The 23,222-nt window shown below is 51.9% G+C and overlaps 1 protein-coding gene across 3 annotated transcripts in view; it reads right to left on the bottom strand.

Annotated features, from left to right (window-relative positions):
* Nfatc2 (nuclear factor of activated T cells 2) overlaps window positions 1-23,222 on the bottom strand; it is a 129,093-nt gene that overhangs the window by 67,907 nt on the left and 37,964 nt on the right. For all 3 annotated transcript variants that reach the window (XM_032904738.1, XM_032904736.1, XM_032904737.1), the window contains exon 3: window positions 20,034-20,205. In XM_032904738.1, the coding sequence (XP_032760629.1) occupies window positions 20,034-20,205 (172 nt within the window). The remainder of the gene's footprint in view (window positions 1-20,033; window positions 20,206-23,222) is intronic.

Genomic DNA, 23,222 nt, shown 5'->3' with positions numbered 1-23,222 from the left:
TTCATCTACTTCCTTGGGTAGCACCTAGCACCCGTACGTGCGCCCTACGAAACTGCTGAAGGACGGAGCAAACAGACCCGACGTGGAATACGATGGCCACTCTTGACTAATACAGAGGGTGACTCATCTTCCCGAAGTCTTGAGAAGAGCTTTATTCATGTCTGGGAGAGTCCTACGTTTGCAGACTCTCTAACTAAATTCCCTGCTCTTTGGATCAGTCTGCAGGAATGTGTCTCTCTGTCTCCCTGGGAAAGAGACATATCACACCAAGCCAGTTACACCAGGAATCAGGAGAGGAGTCAAATGTAAGGCTGGAAAAATGAAGTTTACAACCTTGAGCCCGAGTCGAAAAGACAGCAGTTTGGCAGCCCCAGGGAGGTGGTGAGAGAAAGGGGAGCCCAAGCCATGCCTACAGCTCACATGGTCACCAGAAGGCCAGATAGGTGGGGGAGTTCCCTTTAAACGTAGCTCTCTGGTATTGTCTTGTGCAGGATCCTGGCCTGACACTGAAGGGCAGGGAGACAACTGTCTACTCTACACAGGTTGCCTGGGTTGTGAGAAGACAATAAATAAATAAATAAATAAATAAATAAATAATAAAATAATTTAAAAAGAGGAACATATTTCCTGGAGGGGAAATTGAGGCATGCAGAGAACTTTCAGGAACCCCCATGAAAGCCAGGCATGATCCCAGCACTCTGGAAATTCAAGGCAGGAGTTCAAAAGCAACCCAGGCTACACAGCCAAACCTGTTCTCTGAATTTTCCCCTTCAAAGAAATGAAAAGAACACCCATGCAATTATCTGAACATGCTCTAAGGAGAAGGGCTAAGTACCTGCAGGGTAGCCCATGGCAGCTGTGCACCCCCAACCCCAATGACACAGCCCCTCCTAACTCCACGTAAACGGTTCACCAAAGACGGGACATCTGGGCGAGTCATAAGAGCTGGCCTCTCATCTTTCATTGCAACGAAAGCTGGAAGATTCTTCCCCGGGCTGCTGGAGTAGCAGAGGGCTGGGCTCGTGAAATGCAAGCCAGGGCTGCGCCAGCTGGCACCCTACCATGCTAAGGTGAGATGTCCCCATCCTTTGCCCCTGTCCCCACCAAAAGGCCAAGCCGTTCTCTCTGGAGTTGGACCAAGAATTCTGACTCATTTTTGCCACAGAGGAGGGAGAGAGGAGAGAGAGAGAGAGAGAGAGAGAGAGAGAGAGAGAGAGAGAGAGAGGATGATGTGTAACTTTCTGTATTCTATTTTGGGATTTTTAAGATCCAATTTCTTGGGTTGCAAAGGGTGGGTTTTTGGAGGGCTCTGCGCAAGGCACAGGTCTCTGGAGCTGGCTAGACAGGCTGAGGCGCTTGTGTCGCAGACCTGGCAAGGCGGGCCCACTGGAAGATCAACAGATCACATCAGCCTGAAACAAGGAGCTAGTTCTTATAAGGCCTTGTGGCCTGGCTTTCATTCACCAGGGATAGAGGCTGGGGGCTGGCCGGTGTGAGTCACCACTCCGCTGGAGGCTGCTCAGCTCATTCACTCCTTCCTCCATTCAGCAGAGACCTGCACAGAGGGGAAGGAACTGCTGCCTTGTCGGGTGATTCACATGGCGTTTTGGAGTGGAAAGCACTTTGGTCTGCTTTATGCTAAGATTCATGCTCCTCTGTGGCCAAAGAAGTCCACGGCTAAGGGGCTGTCAAGTCCCTAGCCTCCTAGCCCAGGGTGACTACAAGGTGAGGCAGGTAAAAGGCTTGCTTCCCACAAGAACCCCCTCCTTAGAAACCCGCACGGATGGTGGGATGGATCCCTTTACCTAAGCATTATTTTGCAACAATGTAGCATCGAAGATCTAGTGTTCTGCATGGAGCTCTGAGGAATCATAGAAGCCATTGGCAGCTGGGAAGAGTGGATTATCACAAGTCCAGTCAGGATCTGGGAGGACTTCTCAGCCTCATCACTGGGGACTGACTGATCACCCTCTGTTGTGGGGTGCAGGACCAAGCTTGGCAGCAGCGTGAGCTTCTTGAGACATTAGATGCCAAGGAGCCTTCCCCAACTGTGATAAACAAAATATCTCAAGATGCTACCAAGTGTCCTTTGGGACACAGAGTCATCCTAGTGAGAGCTAAAGTGTGAAGAAGACTGTTGGATCAACAGCCCTGGTCTACTGACAGCAGAACCCTTATGCGACATGGCCTACCTTCTCCCGACTTGGACATCCTCTCACTGTCCTATGCTGGGCATGGGCCCCACTGAGAATCTCTCTGCCCCGTCCCATACCTCCAGATTCACAGTTTTCACAGCCTCCAGAGGGGTCTGTCTTCTGAAAGTCAGTGAGAGTATATGACTCCCTACTTAAAACTGGCCACGTGGCCGTCTGATGACCAGAGTACCAATTCGAATCCCATGCTTGGTGAGGCCTTGCTAACGCTGCCTCTCTCTCCAGCTCTACCCACCCATCTCCCTTCTCCCTTCCAAAGCCGGCCATACACATCTCTCGGCTGTTTCTAAAACATCCTTACTCTCCTGCCTCAGGGCCTTTGCACCCACAATGCCTATTATCTAGAAGATGCCTGTCCGGACCTGACCCCAATCAGATTTTTTGTAATCATTCAGATACATCTCTAAATGGGCACATCCCCAGAGGGGACTCTCCTAAGAGCCCCAAGAGAAATGTTTTCTAAAATTCTGCAATGAAGATACACTTCTCCTCGTCATAAGAAAATCTGCAAAGTGACTCAGCCATCTTACTGGTTCTTGGAGCGCCAACCTCGAGAGAGCCCATCTTTATGGTGTGCTTGCAGAGGTAAGAACTCTTTCCCATGTGGGTGTAGAAGAGGAGGCCAGGGTTTGGCTTTGTTCCTTCCTTGACCAATGTGACAAGGTGGCCAGGGAGAGACAGCACTCACTCCAGAGGAAGCAGGGGTTTGGAGATGTCCTCCTACACGGAGGAGACTCTCAGAGGTCTCAGGTGCCACCCGTCACCAGGATCTTTCCCTAAGCCTGTCCTGCATGCTTACCACAGCCCTCTTGACCCTGAGCTGTGAAGACTCAGTAAAATTTGAGTCTAAGAAAGGCCCTGCCAACTGTGCCTTCCACATGGCGCTAGCCGTCACCACCTCGAATTCTGTTTTCTGTGTAATGGTGACCGAGCTAAGAACCTACAGTTCTGCAGGAACCTGCATTCCTTGCACACGAAGGCAGCTGTGCTACTAGACAGGTCCTTTCCACGGCTTGGAATGTGAGTGTGATGGCCACAGCTACAGCAGCTGTTTTGGTCCCATGAGGTGACCATTGATAGAATAGGATTCCTGGCGACTTCCTAGTCCTTAGCTCTACAGACACACTTGCTATTTTGGGTGTCTAGACAGCTGTTATTTGGGGTTTATGGTTGATGTGACCAAACCTAAGCCCAGCTGAAAGGTCCATCACCATGGTGACATGTCCTCCAGGCTGAGGAAGGTTCCCACTTAAAGACACCCAAGGTGCACAGGGACAGCAGATGCCTGAGTCTTGTCTCTATACAGACCATGGCTGCCAGAGCACATCTGCCCCTCAAAGAGCTTTTAGTTTGTTTTTGCTTTTGAGAAAGGGTCTAACATAGCCCAGGCTGGCCTCAAACTCACTATGTTGCCAAGGATGACTTTGAACTCCTAATCCTCCTGCCTCTACCTCCCAATCGCTATGTCTACAGGTATATGGAGCACCAAGTCTAGTTCCTGAAGTGCCGAGAATAGAACCCAGGGCCTCCAGTATGCTAGGCCAGGTCTCTACCGACTGAGCCACAAGCCCACAAAGGGCTTCTTTAAAGCACTGTCTCTAAAAAGCCAGACCTGAGAGTCTCCCAGAAGGATGCTGCCATAAACGGCATCGGATGCTCGTGCCCAGACCCAGAGCGGGACCGACACCCCCCTCCTTGTCTCCTTGCTGTCTCACTAGAACTTTCCCCAGAAGGTGGGAAGTGGGGAGAAGGTGGCTGTCTGACCCTCACGGGGGTGATGATGGCGCTCACTGGAAATAAAACTCCTGCTTACTTTCTGTCTGGTTTCCGAATTGCTTTTTCCTGGTCCTACGGTGCCAGCCCTGGCAGCGTTGCGACGATTTAAAATTCAAGGCAACTAATGTTTGCTGAGTAGCAGCGTCTCGCCGCCAGCAGCAGGGCCGCGCTGGGGGAAAGTGTGTACAACGGTGGGGGCGGGGTCTATAATTAACCGTAATAACAGCAGCGGCTGTCGCGTACTGAGGGCCTGGCAAAGGCTGCATGCTGTCAACTCCCTGGGTCCTCAGAGCAGCCCCAAAGGGACACTGTTAATTCATACGAGAGACTGAAGCACAGAGAAGGTGGTAAGTTCACTCAAGATCACACAACTGGGAAGACAACGACCAGACATGGGACCAAACAAACTTAGCTTCGTAGCCCGTTCAGTGACCGTTACCTTGACAGCGGGATCAAAGTTCACCCATAAGCAGCCAGGACCTCGATCTCCAGATGTCAGTCAATCCCTGGCCATGACTGTGATCTCTTACTGGAGTATTATTTAATCTTTGACATTTTTTTTCCTATCTTGACTTGCAGAAATTATTTAAAAACAAAACAAAACAAAACAAAAAAACCTTTCTGCCACCACTGGGAACAGGACAACTAATCACAAATCAAAGATGTTCACAAAACAGATGTACCAGGGCCAGTGAAACGGCCCAGCAGGTAAAGGAGCTTGCAGCTAAGCCTGAGGACCTGAGTTCAAATCCCAGGACGCACATGGTAAAAGGAGAGAGCCACCTCCTAAAAGCTGCCCTCCGACCTCCACATGAGGCATGCATGCACTCCCACAAGCATTTACACACACATGTGTGTATGTACAAAATGAGCAAACAAGTGACACATTTTTAAAGCAGTGACAAAGGTGTTATTGATGATGATGGGTAAAAATGCTGACGGACACATTATCTAACATGGACTCTACCCAGTTCGTAGACTATCAGGTTGGGCATCCATCTTGTAAGGTGCTACCTTCGAGTGTATCTGGGGTTGTGGAGCTGCACACAGTGGGACCTTCACACAGTGAGACCTTCACATAGTGGGAGCTGCACACAGTGAGACCTTCACATAGTGGGAGCTGCACACAGTGGGAGCTGCACATAGTAAGAGCTGCACACAGTGGGACCTTCACACAGTGAGACCTTCACATAGTGGGAGCTGCACACAGTGGGAGCTGTACACAGTGGGTGCTGCACACAGTGGGAGCTGCACATAGCAGTAAGCCACTGTCCTAGATACCAGTGGATCATCACCAAGAGAGTTAAGAAACCTGCCTGGCTTGCCTCACGCTGGGGTGCTCAGCAAACCAGTGCAGAGAGCTAGACGGCTCTGCTGCTGAGCTGTGACTGCAAGAGGGAACACACGGCCACCATGGACTGGGAGGAGGGGTAAGAGAGGCTGGAAGAGAAACCTGCCTGACAGAACAGTTAATGTACTTTTCAGAACTGGTGCTGGCACTCTCCCCAGGCTGTCTGTCTGTCTTCCCTGTTGCAGGGTGTGTCCATAGGGTGGACACAGGGAGTTGAGGCAGGGGAAGGGCTGAGATGTGGAAGAGCTTACCCACTCCCGTGGGGCTTGTTTCCAACTAGGAGTCATTTCCCTGCCTGTGGAGCAGGAAGAGAAGCATGGCTCCCAGTACTGAGGTGGGAGAGCTGAGACAGGAGGATTGCTTCAAGTTGAAGGACAGCCTGAACCTGACTGATGCACTATCCAGCACAAGATCCTGTCTGAACAGAAAGGAAGCTACAGTTTACCAAGTTACCTGGGCCAGTGCTTCTTATGGCCCCCACCCCCAGGAGCCCCCGCCTGACTCTAACTCCCCTCACTCATCCCCCTGTGCAGACTTGGACCCGTGGATTAGGTCCTCATCCCTGAGCACGGGCCGCCTCTGCACAGCGAGAGGGTGCATGTGCGTGAGCGAGCCCTGGCGTGTGGCAGGCACCGGAGACACGGTCATCCATCACCCTTCTCGTTGAAATGTGGGAAAACAAACGACAGACCCAGGCTGGCCCCTGCTAACGAGAACCAAACACAAAGCCCAGCGCAGAGCCTTCCTCTCCCTTTTCCCTTTTCCGGTCTGGAGCCAGCCACAGGCCAAGATAAGGGGCTATGGTGGCAGAGGGGTTCAAAGGCACCGCTGGAAGCAGCAGCACCCAGAGCCCAAGGGCCGGGCCAGGCGCTCGCTCACTCCCTCGCTAGGAAGAGCTTTAAACTCACTGACACGCAACCCAGGGAGGAAGCGCCTGGCCAGAGGGCGATCAGCTTCCTTAGGAGGCTTGCTTTCAACTGGCTCCAAGTGGCATCCGCACTGTCAGCTGCCTGTCAAGGCCAGGGAAGGCTTTTCATGTCCCCACACCCCCGTCCTCCACGGTGCCTTGTGAGCACGGCATAGTAGCATCCGTGCTGGCGTTGGCAGCTGGCTCTCCTGGTCCTGGTGGGTGTGAATTGCTGGGCCTCTGATAACCCACACGGCTTCTGTAAAGTCACTGAGCTCCTCTGTCCCCAGTTTTGTCACCAAAGAAGAGTCTAATGGGAGCAGAGCCCACGCCACATGCAAATCTCAACTGCAAAACAGGGGCACAGGCTGCAGGCCTGGGCCATCACGCAGTTGCTCAGCCCTGTGGCGTGCAAGTCAGACGAGAAGTATGGTGTTCTGATGGCAGGGTAGCCGGGATTCAGTGCAACCTGTGTAGACACAGCATGTGGAACGAATGCCAGCACACAGTAGGTGCTCAATACGTGTTCTCTTCCATCTTCTGCATTACTACGGTTACTCCTCATGGGCCATGAGTGAGTTTAGAATGAGAGTTACATCCGAGGAGCCTTTGACTTTGCAGGTGGGGACCTGAGAGTGTCTTGGCGGGGTAGGGGGGAGAATGTGATATTCCTCACGTCAGCACAGGTGAAAGGTCTCTCACCACTCCAGGAGTTCTCTATCCTGTGAGGATGCCCCACTGCCGGAGCCTCTCCCTAGGCTGCGCAGAGGCATGGTCACCAGGCCCATCAACCAGCTGCTTCTCGAGGGAACGGAGTGACAGAAGCAGGAGAGTTCTGCTCATGCACGATTCTGCCACCCATGCTGACCTCAGCCCCAGGCCCCCACGCAGGAATCTCCCCACGCAGGCCCTGGATGGTAGGAGGTTAGCATAGAATGGACCCAACGCACGCTGCCTCCAGCTGCTGACACCGTTGGGCCTGAGATTTGAGAGGCTGGAAAAACACCAGCCACCGCTGGGCTGTGAGCGTATGGGGTAACACAGTCACTGCCTGGTGGACTGTGGGGACAGCTAGCAGGGACAGCCCCTGGAGAGAGTTCCAAGAGCTCAGTTATCCTTCTCCTCAGGACTATCACCAAATTAACGCCCTCCAAACCATCAACGCCCCTCAGTGTACCCATTGGCCTTGCTGTAGGCCCCGGCATTCTGACACAGAAGAAGCCCAAGACCACGGCTGCCTTCACCCCAAGAATGAGCCCTACACAACACACCTCATTTCTACCACAGTCCAGAGAGGCCGAGGGAGCTGCCCAAGGCACCCAGCACAGAGGAGTAAGAAGCAGTCTGGCTGGTCAAGGCAAGTTCAGGCATGGCTGCTGCCGCAGCTTCTTCTGCACGTTCAGCTTGGCCATTTTCTCTTTCCTGGCAGTGGAGATCAACCCCTAGAAGTCACCCCCTCTGCTGTTAATTTGTTCACCATACTACTCATGTGACCTCTCTCACCCCACCTCTGCTTCAAGTAACCTGCAAGCTCCCTTTGTGCAGCTGACCCTTGGTAAACTCTTGTCTGAGTAAACAAATGTTGCTGTCCCTGGCCGGAGATAAAAAGACCATGGAGCGGAGAGAGGGTAGCGTCAATGTCCTCTGCCGTTTGGCTGGAGTTTGAGACAGAATAAAGGGTCTCCCACTACAAAACATCACTCCAGCCAGCTCTGACAGGGGACTCCAGCTTCCCAAGCCAGGATCCACAGCCTGGTCGGAAACAAATCACAGCATCTTCCTCCCTGGCTGCTACACTCCCCAAGTCACGGCATTCTACCAACCACTTCCACACCCAGGGTCCAAGGCCGCGCATGCAGGCCAAACCTGCCCTCACCATGAAAACTGGCAAACCCATCAAAAATAGATCCAAATAGAAAAGGCAACAGAGAACAAGTCCAACAACAACATTCTTCGTGCACATACATGGTACGTGCATGTATGTGCACATACATGAGGAATGCTTTGGGGTCACTCAGATGTCTCTTTTGTCTTGGGTGTCTTTTTTTTTTTTTTTTAATTTACTATCACTGTGTCTTCCAGAAAGGCCTCAAACTCACAGCAATCCTCCTGCCTACGCCTCCCATGTACTAGATCAGAGCTGAGCACACCATCCCAACACAATATGAGGCTGCGTGTTTTCCTCCCCATGATTCCTATGGGAAGTCCCTGGCCTAGTCCTTGGTCCTTCTTCTTGGTTCCCGCTCAGCAGCCCACCTCACGTTCCCTAGGGACAGTCGCCGTGTCCAGCTTCAACTTGCTCTGCTCTGGGCTTGCAAAGGCAAAGGGGAGAGGGGAGGAGGAGGTGCCTCAGAACAGGAAGGGGAGATGAGATGGGGCAGCCTGCAACCTAGGCACAATGAACAAGCCTGCTCCCTTGTTCAGAGCCAGGCCTGGGACCCCAACCCGAGCCCAGCCCTAAAAGCATTAGTTCAGAGTTAAAGTTAGCCACACGCAACATCGAAGCCCCAAGGGGAACTCGGAGCTCAAAGACAATGCTCCCTTTGACTGTGAACCGCAGGGGAACACCCACGGCATACTTCTCGATTAAAAAAGGAAAGTGAAAAAGAAGGTTTTTCTTCCGTCTTCTTCGTCTTATAAAACTAACTTGTGCTTAGCCCATGAAGTCACAACTTCTGCTAGCCTCAGGCCAGCCCGAGGCGCACTGGCCACAGAGACAAGGGCCCTGAGAAGACTGGTTATGGCCTGGTGAACTGACATGCCCCCATGAATCATTGCAGCTTCCTTCCTCCGTTTCCTTCAGCACAGGAAAGCCACTGAGGGCCAGCCTGCCTCACACGCCTAGCGCCCAACACCCAGGGCATGGTGCATCTGAGAGGCTGAGGCAAACAGGGCCTCATAGGGCCCCCTATGAGGCAAGGGGGACCCTCAGTTTGTGCCTCACATGCCGGATTAAATGCTGATGGTGTGACAAGTGGCCAGATGATGGGTGCAAAACAGAGGGATAGAGGAAAGGCCAGGCTGCACAGTGACACAAAAGCAAAGACGCAGAGGGTGACAGGGGAGCTCATGGGGCAGTCACTGGATGGCACAGACAAGGAGCAGGGCCCACCTCTCTGTCTCCACCTCCAATGCCTGCCGGTCGGGTGCTAACCTGAAGTTGCACAGTAGCTGAGCAAAGGCTGAGGGACTGGGCCCCTCCCTCATCTACACGCATTAAAGCACACACTGTACTGTGCCTCTTGAGTAATTACGTCGCACGGTTACTGTAGCCTGTCTCCGCTGAGTGGCTCCTTGGGCTGCTGAGAACTTGGCTCGTCCAGTGTCTCTGAAGTGTCACAGCAAAACTCACGTGGAAACCAAAGCTCCTAAAGTATTCCACACAGTGTCCACCTCAGCAAGAAGTCGCCAGGCAGCATCCTTACAAACCCCTGTAGCTCCTTCCACTGTTCTCTTTCCCTTTCTTTTTTGACCCCTGACAGACTCTTGTCAGAAGCGAAGGTCTAATCCATCCATCCTCTCCCATCTCCTTGTTCTACAGAGGACAAGATCAGACATCCTTCGGGCTCTCTGTCAATAGCACTCACTCCTGTGTCACTAGCAAAGACACAGTTGATGTCATTTAAATGAGGGGACATCGCCATGTGCTAAGATAACTTTATCTGGAAAGGCAAAGGGGGGACACACTCGGCTACATGAGTTGAAGACCTCTCCCCCAGAAGGACACATCTCCGGTGCTAACATGAACTTGGGCCATAGGCTTTCTCTCAGGCAGCCTACGCCTCTACCACATTCTCAGGGCATGCGTGGCCACACCCATCGTGGGCATAAGGAGTATCTAGCATAGGGCTGGGGCATGTCCAGGACTTAATCAACACTCACTAGGGAGCGGAAGCTTCCAAGAAGACAATCCCTGCCCTGCACAATGGCCAGTTGGTACACTGCACCCACACACCAGACTCGGGCAACCCTGTATCCCTGTACCCCTTTCTGATGGACAAAGGAGGGGTGCAGGAATATGGCTGAGCAGGTGTATAAGACTGGCTTAGTTGACATGGATTGGCTTGGGAACAAACAGAGGCCAGGTTTGCTGAATGCTCCTGATGCAGGGTTTCCCATGTGGCCTTTGTCAGATGACATGGTAGCTTTCCCATGACTATCAGATGGGAATATGGGATTACAGCAGAGGCCGAGGAAGGAGACCAGGGGAATGTGAAGCCTCTGGGATTCCTGCTAAGTCCTTTAGACACCCCAATGCTGCAGCCTCTGATGATGATGGTAAGGACCATGGATTCTACCTCAGTGCAAGGGGATGCTCTAGAAGTGGCAGCCAAGGCCTCCAGCAGAGGAGGCAGCCACCCAGGTTACAGGGGAGGCTCTGTCCTATGCAGCACCTCCGTGCTTGGATTCTCACCAGGGCTGTGCAGTTCCTCCCCGAAAGGAACCAGTGTGGCCTGTACTCAGACCCCTGTAAAGCTAAGCTCACTCTCTCCAACTAGCTGTTGGGGAAACTGAGGCCACAAGAGGCCTGGTTCTTCTCATCACACTGTAGAAGGGTGGGTGGGATACAGGCAAGCCCCATTAGAACATGGGACAGCCTGTGTCTAATAGTATCTATTGGGGAGGTGGGAATTTCAGAGTCAAGAAGAAGCCCTGTAGACTCCCATGTTCTTTTCCAGGCCTAGACATGCTGGGAGCACCCAGCCACCCACACCCAGGAGCCTACATCGCCCTGAGTCTCGGTATTGTCCCACTGTGCTTTTGCCAACTTGGTGCAAACCTGGACATACCTGGGAAGAGGGACTCTAGAGAAAATGCCCCCCCTCAGATTAGCCTCAGGGCATGCTTGTCTGTGGGACCTTTGCTTGATTGATGATGAACACGGGAGGGGACAGCTCACTGAGTGTGGTGCCGCCCCTGCAAAGGTGGCTGTGAGTTACAGCGGGCTGAGCAAACCACGGGGAACAAGCCAGTAAGCAGAGTTGCTTCATAGAGAGCCTGCCTCCAAATCCCTGCCCTGAGTCCCTTCAACGAGGGAATATCATCTGTGAAATGAGGTAACCCTCCCTCCCCACCACACTCCAAGCCGGTTTCGGCTGGTGTTTTTATCGCACCAGTATAAACCTACCTAAGACACCCAGCCTACACTTGGGAGCAGCCTCTGGCCAGGCCATCAACACCGGCAGAGCAGGAAGCAGCGTCAGGGAGACAGCAGCCTCCATCCAGCCTGCACCCTGACAACCTGGCGAGGACAGATTACAACTGGAATAGACCAGTTTCTTTACTGAACTTTTCAAATAGTGAAGCCCTCGAAGCCACCTGGAAAAGTACCCCCTGTAGCTTTATTTATAGATTTCTATTTCTTCTTTGTGACCCAAGAAGTTAGGTTCCCAGGCTGGCCCAAGAAGTTAGGCTCCTGAGCTAGAGCACTCAGAGATCGGCTTGTGGCTCACCTACTTCCTGTGTGACCTTAGGCATGTTACCTAGCCTCTCTGTACCATCGAGTCCTGCCTAGAAACACCAAGAGGCTTCTGCCTCTTAACAGGGGAAGGTCTCTGAGCAATGCCCAGCCTCACTGGTCAAGCGCCATCTCCTCCCCTCACAGTGTCATCAAATACCCTAAGAAACCTAGGGCAAAGCAGAGAGCCAGGAGCTAAGCCCAGGAAGGCATGCGTAAACACGGGGCATCTGGGAAAGCGACATCAGCAGCCTCCACCAGTTAGGACGGGTGCCCTGCAATTCTTTATGTTTTCCTGTGTATGTGAGGGCTGGGGACAGAGCCCAGTGACATCATTGCTAATCACACTGGAGCACCCAGGGTTCAAGCTCTAAACCAACAAAACAGGGTGGCAAGGAACATGCACATATGCACACACATGCGTGGTTACGTAAAAAACATTCACGTGTGTGTGCACACCTATGTCTACAAATATAGAGGAATCACACATAGGTTTACAGCTATGTGTACACATATGTGAGGTTCCATACGCAACATGCCATTTCTCCATGTGTGCTCATGTGGACACGCTCAGTATCCCTTCTCACTCTTTACGCTGGCTGGGGGACGACCTAGAGCCAAAGTGCCCTACAAGCAAGATATAACTCTAAATTCAGGTTCCCCAGTGGAGGAGGCTTGCTCCCTGACCTCCTGCGACTGGGTTCACATCTGAGGCCTGGGGTGGTGATGGCAATGTCACAACACCATTTGGGAACAAGGGTAGCAGAGGTTCCACAGAGCTCAAGCTAAGGACAGGACTGGCGCTGGTCTCGAAACTGTGTTACCGTGAGTCAGATTTACCCGGTGCAGGGTGGGAAGAGAACTCTAAACCACCTATGGGAGCCTGCACTAGTAGCTCTATCCTCCAAGGCTGCCACAGAGGGAAACTGAGGAGCACCTCGAGGTGACTCCATGTTCCTATACTATGTCACGTTCATTCGTTTAATGTCTGCAGGGACCCTGAGAGGGCAGCGTCAGTGTCACCCCAAGGAGACCCGTGTCAACCGAGAGGGCACAGACTCCTGGGAGCTCCCACATCCTCACCTGTAAACAGGGCCAATGACAGCTTCCGGGCGGGGGTGCAGCCTAGACAGGGTGCTTGCCAGCGAGGGTGAGGCCTTGGCCCAGCGTGCTATTGCAGATAAGACGCTGCTCCATGAGGAAGTCCCTCCAAGCTCCACTGATTGCTTTAGCAACAGAGAGGAGATTGCAGCCCTGCCCCAGCCAACACACAGACATAAGCCCACCAGGGTCCACCAGGGGTGCAAAAGGACCATCTTTGCCATTCATGACTGTCCCAGAACCCCTGAGAAGCCATCACTTCCACTGACCCACCCAACCTCGCTGTCTAGTTAGTGGGAGTTGTTGACAGAGCTGGCGCCACCCAAGTCAGCTTGGAGACTCATTCATGATACCATGAGAAAATGCTGCCTGTTCAGCCTGGGCCTCAGCTGCTAAACCCACAGAGCATCTGGAGGCTCGCAAAGGCCAGCTGAGGACAAGAGAGATAGATTTGCAGATACAGTCACTATCTTCTCTCTCCGTTTCTCTCTGTCTCTCTCCCTGTCTCTCTGGCTCTCTTTGTCTCTGTCTCTGTGTCTCTCTGTCTCTTTTTCTCTTTGTGTGTCTCTCTGTCTCTCTGTCTCTGTCTCTGTCTCTCTGTGTGTATGTGTGTGTGTGTGTGTGTGTGTGTGTGTGTGTGTTCTATGCACCTGAGTGTATGGGTATGCATTCACATGTGTACAAATGCAAAGGCCCACAGTAGGATATCAGGGCTTTTCCTCCATCACTTGCCGTCCTGAGAGAACCTCTTACTGAATCAGAAGCTCACCATTTGGCTGCACTGTCTGGACAGCACCTGTGCAAGCTGAGGCAATAGGTATACATAGCCATTCCCAGTGCTTTACATGGGTGCTGGGGATACGAACTCAGGTCTTTCCGTCTCTAGACAGATGGTCTTTCCTGTCACTGAGCCATCCCCTTAGCCAATAGTCACTCTCTTTTGAAGGACTACTTAGCCAGAGGCTCCTTCCCCAAGGCTCTCCAGGGGAATACAGAGACAAGGCAGAGAGACTCCTGGTACAGTGCCCAATACACAACCAGAAGTGCAGCCCTGTTAGCTGTTGCAGGAGAACCTTCTAGAAATCTGCCCCAACTCACTCATGTCATCCCCCACAACCAGAGGTCCCACGGGTAACCAGATGCCACCCCATATTTCTCTTCTGTACCTAGATCATTTCAGAGCCGTCTGGGAGCAGCAGATGTCACCACATGGAGGGACGGCTAAGGAGATCAACAAAAGCCAAGCCAAGCCCACGCCAGAGCTCTGGGCTTCCCTTCCCTTCCCAGAGCTTCTTGCTACATCTATTAACCGGGACTGAGTCTCCCAATGCTGGTGAGTGTGGAATCTGATCCTGTATGCAACCAGAAACAGCCAGATGCAGAGGGCCAGCAGCACACGGAAGGGCTCAGCTGTGTCCGTGGCCGTCTCACCGGATCTGAGGCTCATAGATTGCACTAGTCAGCAGGCCTCAGGGACCCTCCAGTCTTCTCTGCATCCCCAGGTCTGGCACTGAGAGGGCAAGCATGCGCACCCGCCCTGTTGCCCTGGAGATCAACTCGGGTCTTACGTAGCGAAGGCTTCACTGCTGAGACATCTCCCAGCCTTCACCCATCTGTGTGTGTGCACGTGGTACTGAGAACCAAAGGGCCTCCCATCCAGCACTGAGCTGCATCCCAGCCCCACATCCTGATGCTCTTGACAAGAAAAAGCAAGTCTACAAGATGAAGCCCCGCCCCGCCCCGCCCCGCCCCGCCTCCGAGCGCACCATGAGCTACACCTAGTACCTCAGAGCCAGCACCCCTCCCCCCACACACCCTGCTCCTCTTCTTCCAGTTAACAGCACAGCCCTAGCCTTCCGATCCCTCATGGCCACGTCCGGCCATCGCCACGGCCTGGGTGACATCAGGCAAGTTGCTCCGGTGCTGCGCTCCAGTTCTGCTGTCTGTAAAGTGAGCATAGTAATCCTACCACCTATGCTCCAGGGTGTCACCGCAGACTAAATAGGTCACCGAGGAAAGCTCAGAGCGAACGTCACTCTTAGGATGACACACGTGCTCAGCTCTCCCTCCGGGCAACAGTGAGTTCTCCAAGGAGCTGGAAGCCTCTACGCTCTGCCCAGACCTGAAGGAATGGGGGACCCTTGGTCTCCTTAGAGAGGCTTGAGACACGTCCATCCTCCCCTGGGTGCTCTTTGGGGGAGGAGCTGCGTATAAACACACGCACACGCATATGCAAGCACACACGCATGCACGCACGGGGGACCCTTGGTCTTCTTAGAGAGGCTTGAGACACGTTCATCCTCCCCTGGGTGCTCTTTGGGGGAGGAGCTGCGTATAAACACACGCACATGGGGTTGGGGATTTAGCTCAGTGGTAGAGCGCTTGCCTAGCGAGCGCAAGGCCCTGGGTTCGGTCCCCAGCTCCGAAAAAAAAGAAAAAAGAAAATAAAAACACACGCACACGTGTGCACAATGCACACACACATGCACGCACTTACACACGCATGCATGCACTTACACACATACACACACACATATGCAAGCACACACGCATGCACGCACTTACACACTCATGCACACACTTGCACACACACACACACACACACACACACACACACACACACACACACACGGCCCCACCACTTTGGGGGTAATCATCACAGCCAAAGAAACCTCCAAGCAGGTCCCATAGCCACTGGCGGCCAACAGATACCCTAAGCTTGGGCTGTACACTCAATAATTTTCTATTAAATTGTTAATGTCACAAGAGGACAGGCACAGAGGAGAGGAGAGAGGGCAGGACTTGCGGGCAGCTTCTCCTAACAGGGACTCCTCATTCACACGCCGCTCCACCCTACCTTTCCCCATCCTTATCCTCTGATAAACGGGTTGGGTCGAGTCACACACAAGGCGCTTCCCACATACACAGAAAACAAAGGAGTCGGCCTGGGATGGACGGGACCAGGAAAACATGCCACAGGGTACCCGTGGAGGGCACAGGACAGCTTTTGGACGTCACGCCTCTCCTTCCTACACATGGGGCTAAGGGCTGGAACTCAGGTTATCAAGCTTGGCTGCACCTGTCTGCCGAGCCGGCTTACCAGCCCTAGCTTTTCTCTTTATTGGGTTTGATATTGGCTCATCTCTGTAGGGACAGAGACTAAGGAACTTATGAACAAATAGTCCCCAGCCACCTCAGGACATACACACCCACCCCAGACTCTTCTTCTGTAGTCTGAGCCAGAGGAGCCTATCCCCCAACCCTCCCCCACCCAGCTGAGCCAGCCTTACTCCCCTACCCTCAGCCAGGGCCCCATGAGCCTCCACAGATGTTAGCACACACGTTCTACCCCAGCAAATGACCATCAGTAAGACCCACTTCCTGTCACACATCTAAAAAGGAAACAGGAAGTTGTGAGCTCACAAACTTATCAGAGAGGACCACACACATAGGGCTGCCTGGGGGGCGCTGTTCATCCCTTAACCTCACCAGGGAAGGGGACTCGGCTGGCTTTTCTCCCTTCTGCACAGCTTCAGAGTGAGTGACCGACTGAAATCCAAGAGATGATCCTGGAAGCCTCTAGCAGTCTGAGAGATTGCTGGCTTCCCCAGCCTCCTGACAGGAGGAACCCCCTGAACCTGGTGAGCTTGGGAGCTGCTCCTGGTTCACAAAGCTAAGACCTGCTGCCTGAGATGAGAGGACAGCTAGAGTCGTGCCTCTGTGACAAAGTCCTGAGAGAGCCCCGTGCTTCCTCCAGAACTCTTGACTCTAGATCCTACAGGTGTGCTAAGATTACAGATATGCACAGCCACGCCCCATTTAGAGGGCCAAGCAAAGGTGGAGGCCAGGGCTTCGAGACCGTAAGGTGAGCAGTCTACCAAAGCAGCCACATTCCCGGCCACAAAGATCCCCGTTAAAATCTGCTAAGACGTGAAGCGTCCCACATTTCACTTTACAGCGGGCACGGTCTGTTCAATAAGGTTTTAAATTATAATCCACCTAGTGTCTTTGGAAGAAAATGAACATCCCCGAGACATCACTTTGAGAAGCAACAGGCCAGAAGAGAGGTGTGAACTTTGGGGGCAGAGCAATAGTGTTCCTCCGGACTCATCATCCAGCCACTCCCTTTCTGGAACTGTCTATGGCCCAGCCCTAGATGAACGGTGTCAAGGCCCCACTGAGACCTAGAGCTTCCTCTGACTCTCTCCTGATCTCTGCCACAATCATGTCTACTCCTGTTTCTGAGGCCAAGCCGAGCTCAGCTTCTCACATGGCTTCCCAGCCACGGGTCTCAGCGCACTGTGGTGGCATGATCCTCTGGTCAGAGTCGGTCAGAATCCTCACAGAGAACAGGACTTGAGTTCCAATGAGCTGGCAAGAGGGTCAGAGCCAGGACAGTAGGTGACGTTGTAGAGTGAGTACAGGCAGGAGGCACAAGCACCAGACTTCTCTGTGAGACGGAGGTCAGGCTGAACTGTCCATGGATGACAAGCAAAGTCCTGAAGCAACCATTACTCTGTCGTTAAACGGCAGTGACCTTGGACAAGTTTTGAGACCTCACCCTGATGAAAGTGGAATGGGTCTCATGTGGTAAGCACTCCCGAAATGCTCATCATTGTACTGACTGTGAAATCTGGCTGTTGGGTTCCTGTCATCCTGAGAACCCAGAGCCTTGCCTGGTATCCAAGAAATAAGCACTAATGGACCAGTGAATGAAAACAGCTCATGCTCCGAGACGCACAGAGCCCTTCGAAGGAGTCTCCCCGTCCCCTCCCTCTGGCTCCACACGGAGAGCGAGAACCTGAGTTCTATGTCCTCTTCTGCATCTTCACCCCACACCCCAAAACCCTAGTCCTACACCCCTTCCCCACCCTCACGTTCCAGTTACACCAGCCTCTTTCTGCTCCTCCTCTCAGGGTTCTTCCTCCCGGAACCCCCGGGGTACAAGCTGCACCCTGCCCACACTCCAGTGTCCCTTGTCCTCAGCCCCAGCCCCTTCCTCAAAGAACTCCGCTGATCTCTGCCCCAGCCACACCCACTCCTGTGTCACAGGCCCACAAGGCCAGGAACTTTTCCTCACTATCTCTTGACACGGTTAATCCATCCACCACCCTCAAGATCCATCGCTGTCTCCCCCTCACAAAAGAGGCACGACTCCTTCCCCACTCTCCCTGGACTCAGAGCCAATCCCAGCAGATGGCACAGGTGTAGGGCAAGCCCCACGAATTAATCCCGTGCTGGATGGAATAGGCAAAGCCATTCCCAGGCCCTTGCTTTCTGTCGGGCGTTCTAGAATTACCCTCCGGTCCTTCCTCCACAATGCGAAATCTCTCCCTTTCTCCTCGCCTGCCTTTAGTGAGCTTCTCTATCAGGACCCAGTCTCCCAGCAAACCTGCAGGCCGGGGTCCCCTCCTCAAGCAACTGAGCCATGCCAATCATAACAGACTTTCTTCTTTTTAAAAAAAGTAGTCTTAGGGGAGGTTAAAATAGCTGGTAGCTGAGTAGCTCTCCGGCCACAGAGACTCAAAACTTAAAGGTCACAAAGCCACCAACTGTGGGCGATGACAGCACATAATGGACTGTGGCCCTGAAGGCAGGGATGCCCATGAGGCAGGTCCCTCCGAGTTTGCTTCCCTTCCAGGCCTGGGGCTAGAGACCAAACGGTGTGGAGCCCCCGAGCCAAAAGGATAGACTTCAGCCCCTCTGGCTGCTGCAGCTGGGATCCATGGAGTGACATCAGAGAGGAGGTGGTTTCTTAGGAGCCGTGGCCAAGGGCTGTGCAAGCACAGAGAGAGTCACGATGGGGACAGCGGGGGACTTAAGTGGCTACAAGCGGAATGGGACTGACCCCCTCCAGCTCACTGGAGTGGCGCTGACCCACCAATCATCCAGCAGTGAGGCTTTGGAGTCAGGACATCATCATTCAGTACCTTCCTATCTAGTTAGGACCCCAAACCAGAGCTTACCAAGATCCACCAGATCAGACTGCCCAAGGTACCCTACAGGCAGCGAGAAGCAACTGAGGCTTCCCGCAGACGCCCCCTAACCAACCAGCTATACCATCAGCTGGCACATGCTCGAGGTGGCCAGCTGGTACTTGGGCTGACGCCATTAGAGGAAGACAGCAAAGTCCAGCATACACTGCCCTGTACGTCAGCCCCAACGTCAGAGCAGAAGTAACAACCACAAGATACATAAGGGGAAAGGGAGGCTCAGGCTCTGGGAAAGGAACCTGGGTCTAGGGCTGCCAGGTCAGAGAGCAGGCTGTGCCAGGTTTGTCATTTTTCCCCTTCTCCTTGGTGTATATTAATTGTACAGAACAATGGGCTTCATTACAGTTTTGTTATAGCCATGTAGCAAATGCTTTGATCACAGTCGGGAGTCCTGAACTAGGGGAACACACCCAGTGCACTTGGGGAGAATTTTAGCGTTTGGGGGTTGTTTGCCTTCTGGTCTCTACTCCTGTGTTCCTGTTTTGTACTTTCTTTTCTTTTCTTTTCTTTTTTTTTTTTTTTGGGAGCTGGGGACCGAACCCAGGGCCTTGTTCTTGCTAGGCAAGCGCTCTTCCCCTGAGCTAAATCCCCAACCCTGTTTTGTACTTTCTAAGGAAGTTTCTTCTTTCTTTTTTTTCTTTTGGGGGTGGGAGGGATACAGCGTCTCTCTATGTAGCCTTGGCTGGCCTGGAACTCACAATCCCCCTCAAAGACGCTTAGAAATGTGATGTCCAAGTCCCTATCATATTGTAGCTCCACTGTAACATAGAGACAAATAAACAGTTACAGTGTATAGAAGATTCTGGTGAGTTGAGCTGTGTGGGTTCACACAGCGGGAACTTAGACACCTGCCTGTGCCTTGTAACTAACCAGATTATACAATTTGAAGAATGTTTCAATTCAACTATTTTGGAGGAGAAAAAAAATCGTACTCACAAGTCACAGACATAAAAGATGTTTAGGAGAAAGAGAGCAGAGAGGCTCACAGCTCTAACAGCTCTGCCACATTCTAGCAATCTCTCCATCATAAAGAAAAAGTCAGACCATCTTCCACAGGAACATCATGTTTCCTCACCCCGCCCTTGAGACTTCCCCCCAGAATGCAATTCTGCACTAAGCTCTTGATGCTCCTCTCAGGCTTCTCTCTCTCCCAGGAGTAGAAAGCAGAGGTATTTTCAGTCTCACGTCCTGGTGACAGCATAGAGCACAGAAGTAAGAAAATTTGACTCCATACCTGCACCACAGGGTGTCCTCCTGTTGGGGCTTTGACAGCGCCACGGCTGCCCTCTGTCTCATAGTGGGCTCGGTGATGGGGCTTGGGCTGGACCTCAATCCGAAGCTCATAGGAGCCCGACTGGTTGGAGAGTGGCCACTCTAGTGGTGGGAGGGATGCAGTCACGGGGATGCTGTGGGAAGAAAAGACCCAGTCATGAGGACATAAAACCAAATTAGTCTGTATTTACACTAAATGTAAATGGCCCCTTTTCTGAAAACTGTACCCAGGGGTAAATGCTGAGTGTTAAGGAGGTACAAATTGCTCCCTCATAGTAGGGGAGCTCTTCCCAAGGCAAAGCCCCCCCCTTTGCTCTCATCTTCATCCTGATGAAGGCAGTGTAACTGGTTCCATGGGGAGCGGGGATGAAGCTAATTCCATTATGTGTTGGTTTCTGCATGTTTCCAATGGCTGTGATGGCTTCTCTAAAAATTGTGAAAAACCCAACCTTGATCTCTCAAAACATCTCTCTACCAGAACTTTTCCTTTTCCAGAGGGCAAAGGTGAGTTTGGAAAGCTTCAGTGGCAACTTGGAGTATGCCACTACCTCCCCAGGGACTAAGAATTCTCTTAGGCTCAGTCTCCTACAGTCAGAGGGTAAAGAGACTGGGCCTCTACGTCTCATTGTCTTGATTAGCAGCGCATTTGGGAATGAGCTCAGGTCCACTCATGATCACTAACTGATGGGCCGCTGAATGATGAGTCCTAGAAGCACAGAGGGGAATGTAGTTCAGGTATGGATGGACCAAACTATGTGAACCCCATGTGAGGGGTAAAGGAAGATCATGACTAGAGTCCCATACCAAGTGCAAGTCCCTGCCCTAATGCCTGCTCCCCTGTGACTGTGAGCAGATGCCTGCAACTCTCTAGGCCAGCTTCCTCAGCCGTGAGGATACTGAAATCCTATGAGGAGCTTAGCATCAGGGCAATCAATAACGATTAGCACTAATCGTTTTCCTTGGAAAATGCACACACATGTGTATAGGCACACACCACAAACATATATACACACCACATGTATATGGGCATACATATACACATACCACTCACATACACACACATGTACATGTGCACACACACCACATACATATAACATGACACAGATACCCACGGAACACACATATACTCATACCACACACATTCTTTTTTTTTTTTTACCACACACATTCTTATACACACAGGTACGTGCCCACATACACCACACATATACATGTACATGGACACCCACATCGCACACATGTACAAGGTCATATGTATAACACAGAAACATATATATAATGTGCATGTACATATACACACAACACATATGCATGTACATGGACATACACATATGCATACCACATACACGCATATGTAGATACCACATGTACATGGACACAAATATACACACACCACACATACATATACAACACGTGTACTGTGCATACACATGTACCTGGACATATACATACACACCACATACATACACAAGTTCATGCACACATGCATATATGCATACACACATATGTATGCATATACATACACATTACAGCACACATACACATACATGCACATATACATAACACACACACACACACACACACACACATCATTTTCTATGGACTCTTTTGATTTGGCTGTGGTATCAGATGCAGAGACCACACTTCGAGGGAAGGTTTTAAGTTTCGGCACTTAAGAGTTCAAGAGTCTCAATGCTGTCCTGTATATCGACAGCTACTCAACATGGGTAAGAATTACGTCATTATAGAGTCGACCAAGGTCTGGGAAAACGGCCCAGTATCTTCCTCTTGTACTTCAGAAAACATAAAATGTTACCTAAGATCACAGGGTGAGACACAGACTAGGCTCCAACTCTAGTCACTTGACCCCAAATCTAGGACACACACTTGTCTCCACACTGATCTTGTCTAACTAACTTATTCTTAAATGGGTCTGAGAAAATCTCACCATGGCCTAACATTGATAGGTGGGAGGGAAGGAGGGAGGAATGGATGGATGGATGGATGGATGAGTGATGGATGATGGATGGATGGGTGGATGGATAGATGAGTGAATGGATGGATGGGTGGATGGATGGATGGATGGGTGGGTGGGTGGGTGGGTGGGTGGGTGGATGGATGGATGGATGGATGGATGGGTGGATGGATGGATGGAATGGGATAGGTCGGTGGATGGGTGGATGGGTGGGTGGATGGATGTATGGACAGATGGACGGGTGGATAGGATAGGTCAGTGGATGGGTGGGTGAGCTCCATGCATTGGTGGCTAGATGGATGAAATAGGTAGGCAAACGGATAGATGGATAGGTGGGTGGCCAGATAAGCAGTTTTACTTCACAGACTCTTGTATTCAAAGGTTCTCTGAGGTGGCACATGCATGGCTTCCCATGGCACCTCCTGATTTTCACACATGGCCGAGACCATACATCTGTCAAGCTTATCCTTTCCCACTCAGTGCAGCCTGTGAGGGGCTGACAGGCCCAGTCAGGCTTCGCCAACTCAATTCAACACTGTGCTTTATCAGGTGAGAATGCTTCCCTTTGCTAAAGAAAGCACTGTGTGGACCACACAGAGTGACAGTGACAGTCCGGGCCTCCTGTGCTTCATCTGACAGGTAGGGCAGAGAGGAGAGGCAGCACACGTCTCCCTCACTCAGCTCTCTCCTTGGCATCCAAACGAAGATTTTTAAAAGTGCCAAATAGGGGTTGGGGATTTAGCTCAGTGATAGAGTGCTTGCCTAGCAAGTGCAAGGTCCTGGGTTCGGTCCTCAGCTCCAGAAAAAAAAAAAAGAAAAAATAAAAGTGCAAAAAAAAAAGCACAAAGGTTTGGTCCCCAGCTCTGAAAAAAAAAAAAAAAAAAGTGCAAAGTGCCAAATAACCAACCCAGGTTCACACAAGGAAGAGGCAGGACGCCACACAGAGTCCTGCAGGCACACATCAGGGCCCCTATTCATGTTACTGTCGTCCCTCTACCTGTCGTCAATCTCCTGGCACAAGGCCCGTCGGCAAAGAAGTCCTTCCTAAAGGTCCCCTGGGGAAGAAAGCTCCAGAGTGAATTCACCTTAACTGTCAACTTCAGCTCTGGAATCACCCGGGAGACAGACCACTAGGTGTGCCCGGGTGATCCTGACAAGATTAATTAAGGTGGGAAT

This window comes from Rattus rattus, chromosome 5 (assembly GCF_011064425.1).
Source record: "Rattus rattus isolate New Zealand chromosome 5, Rrattus_CSIRO_v1, whole genome shotgun sequence".
In the NCBI taxonomy this organism is placed as follows: Eukaryota; Metazoa; Chordata; class Mammalia; order Rodentia; family Muridae; genus Rattus; species Rattus rattus.
Note: the sequence above shows the minus strand (reverse complement) of the source record. Positions and strands in the feature narration are given on the sequence as shown.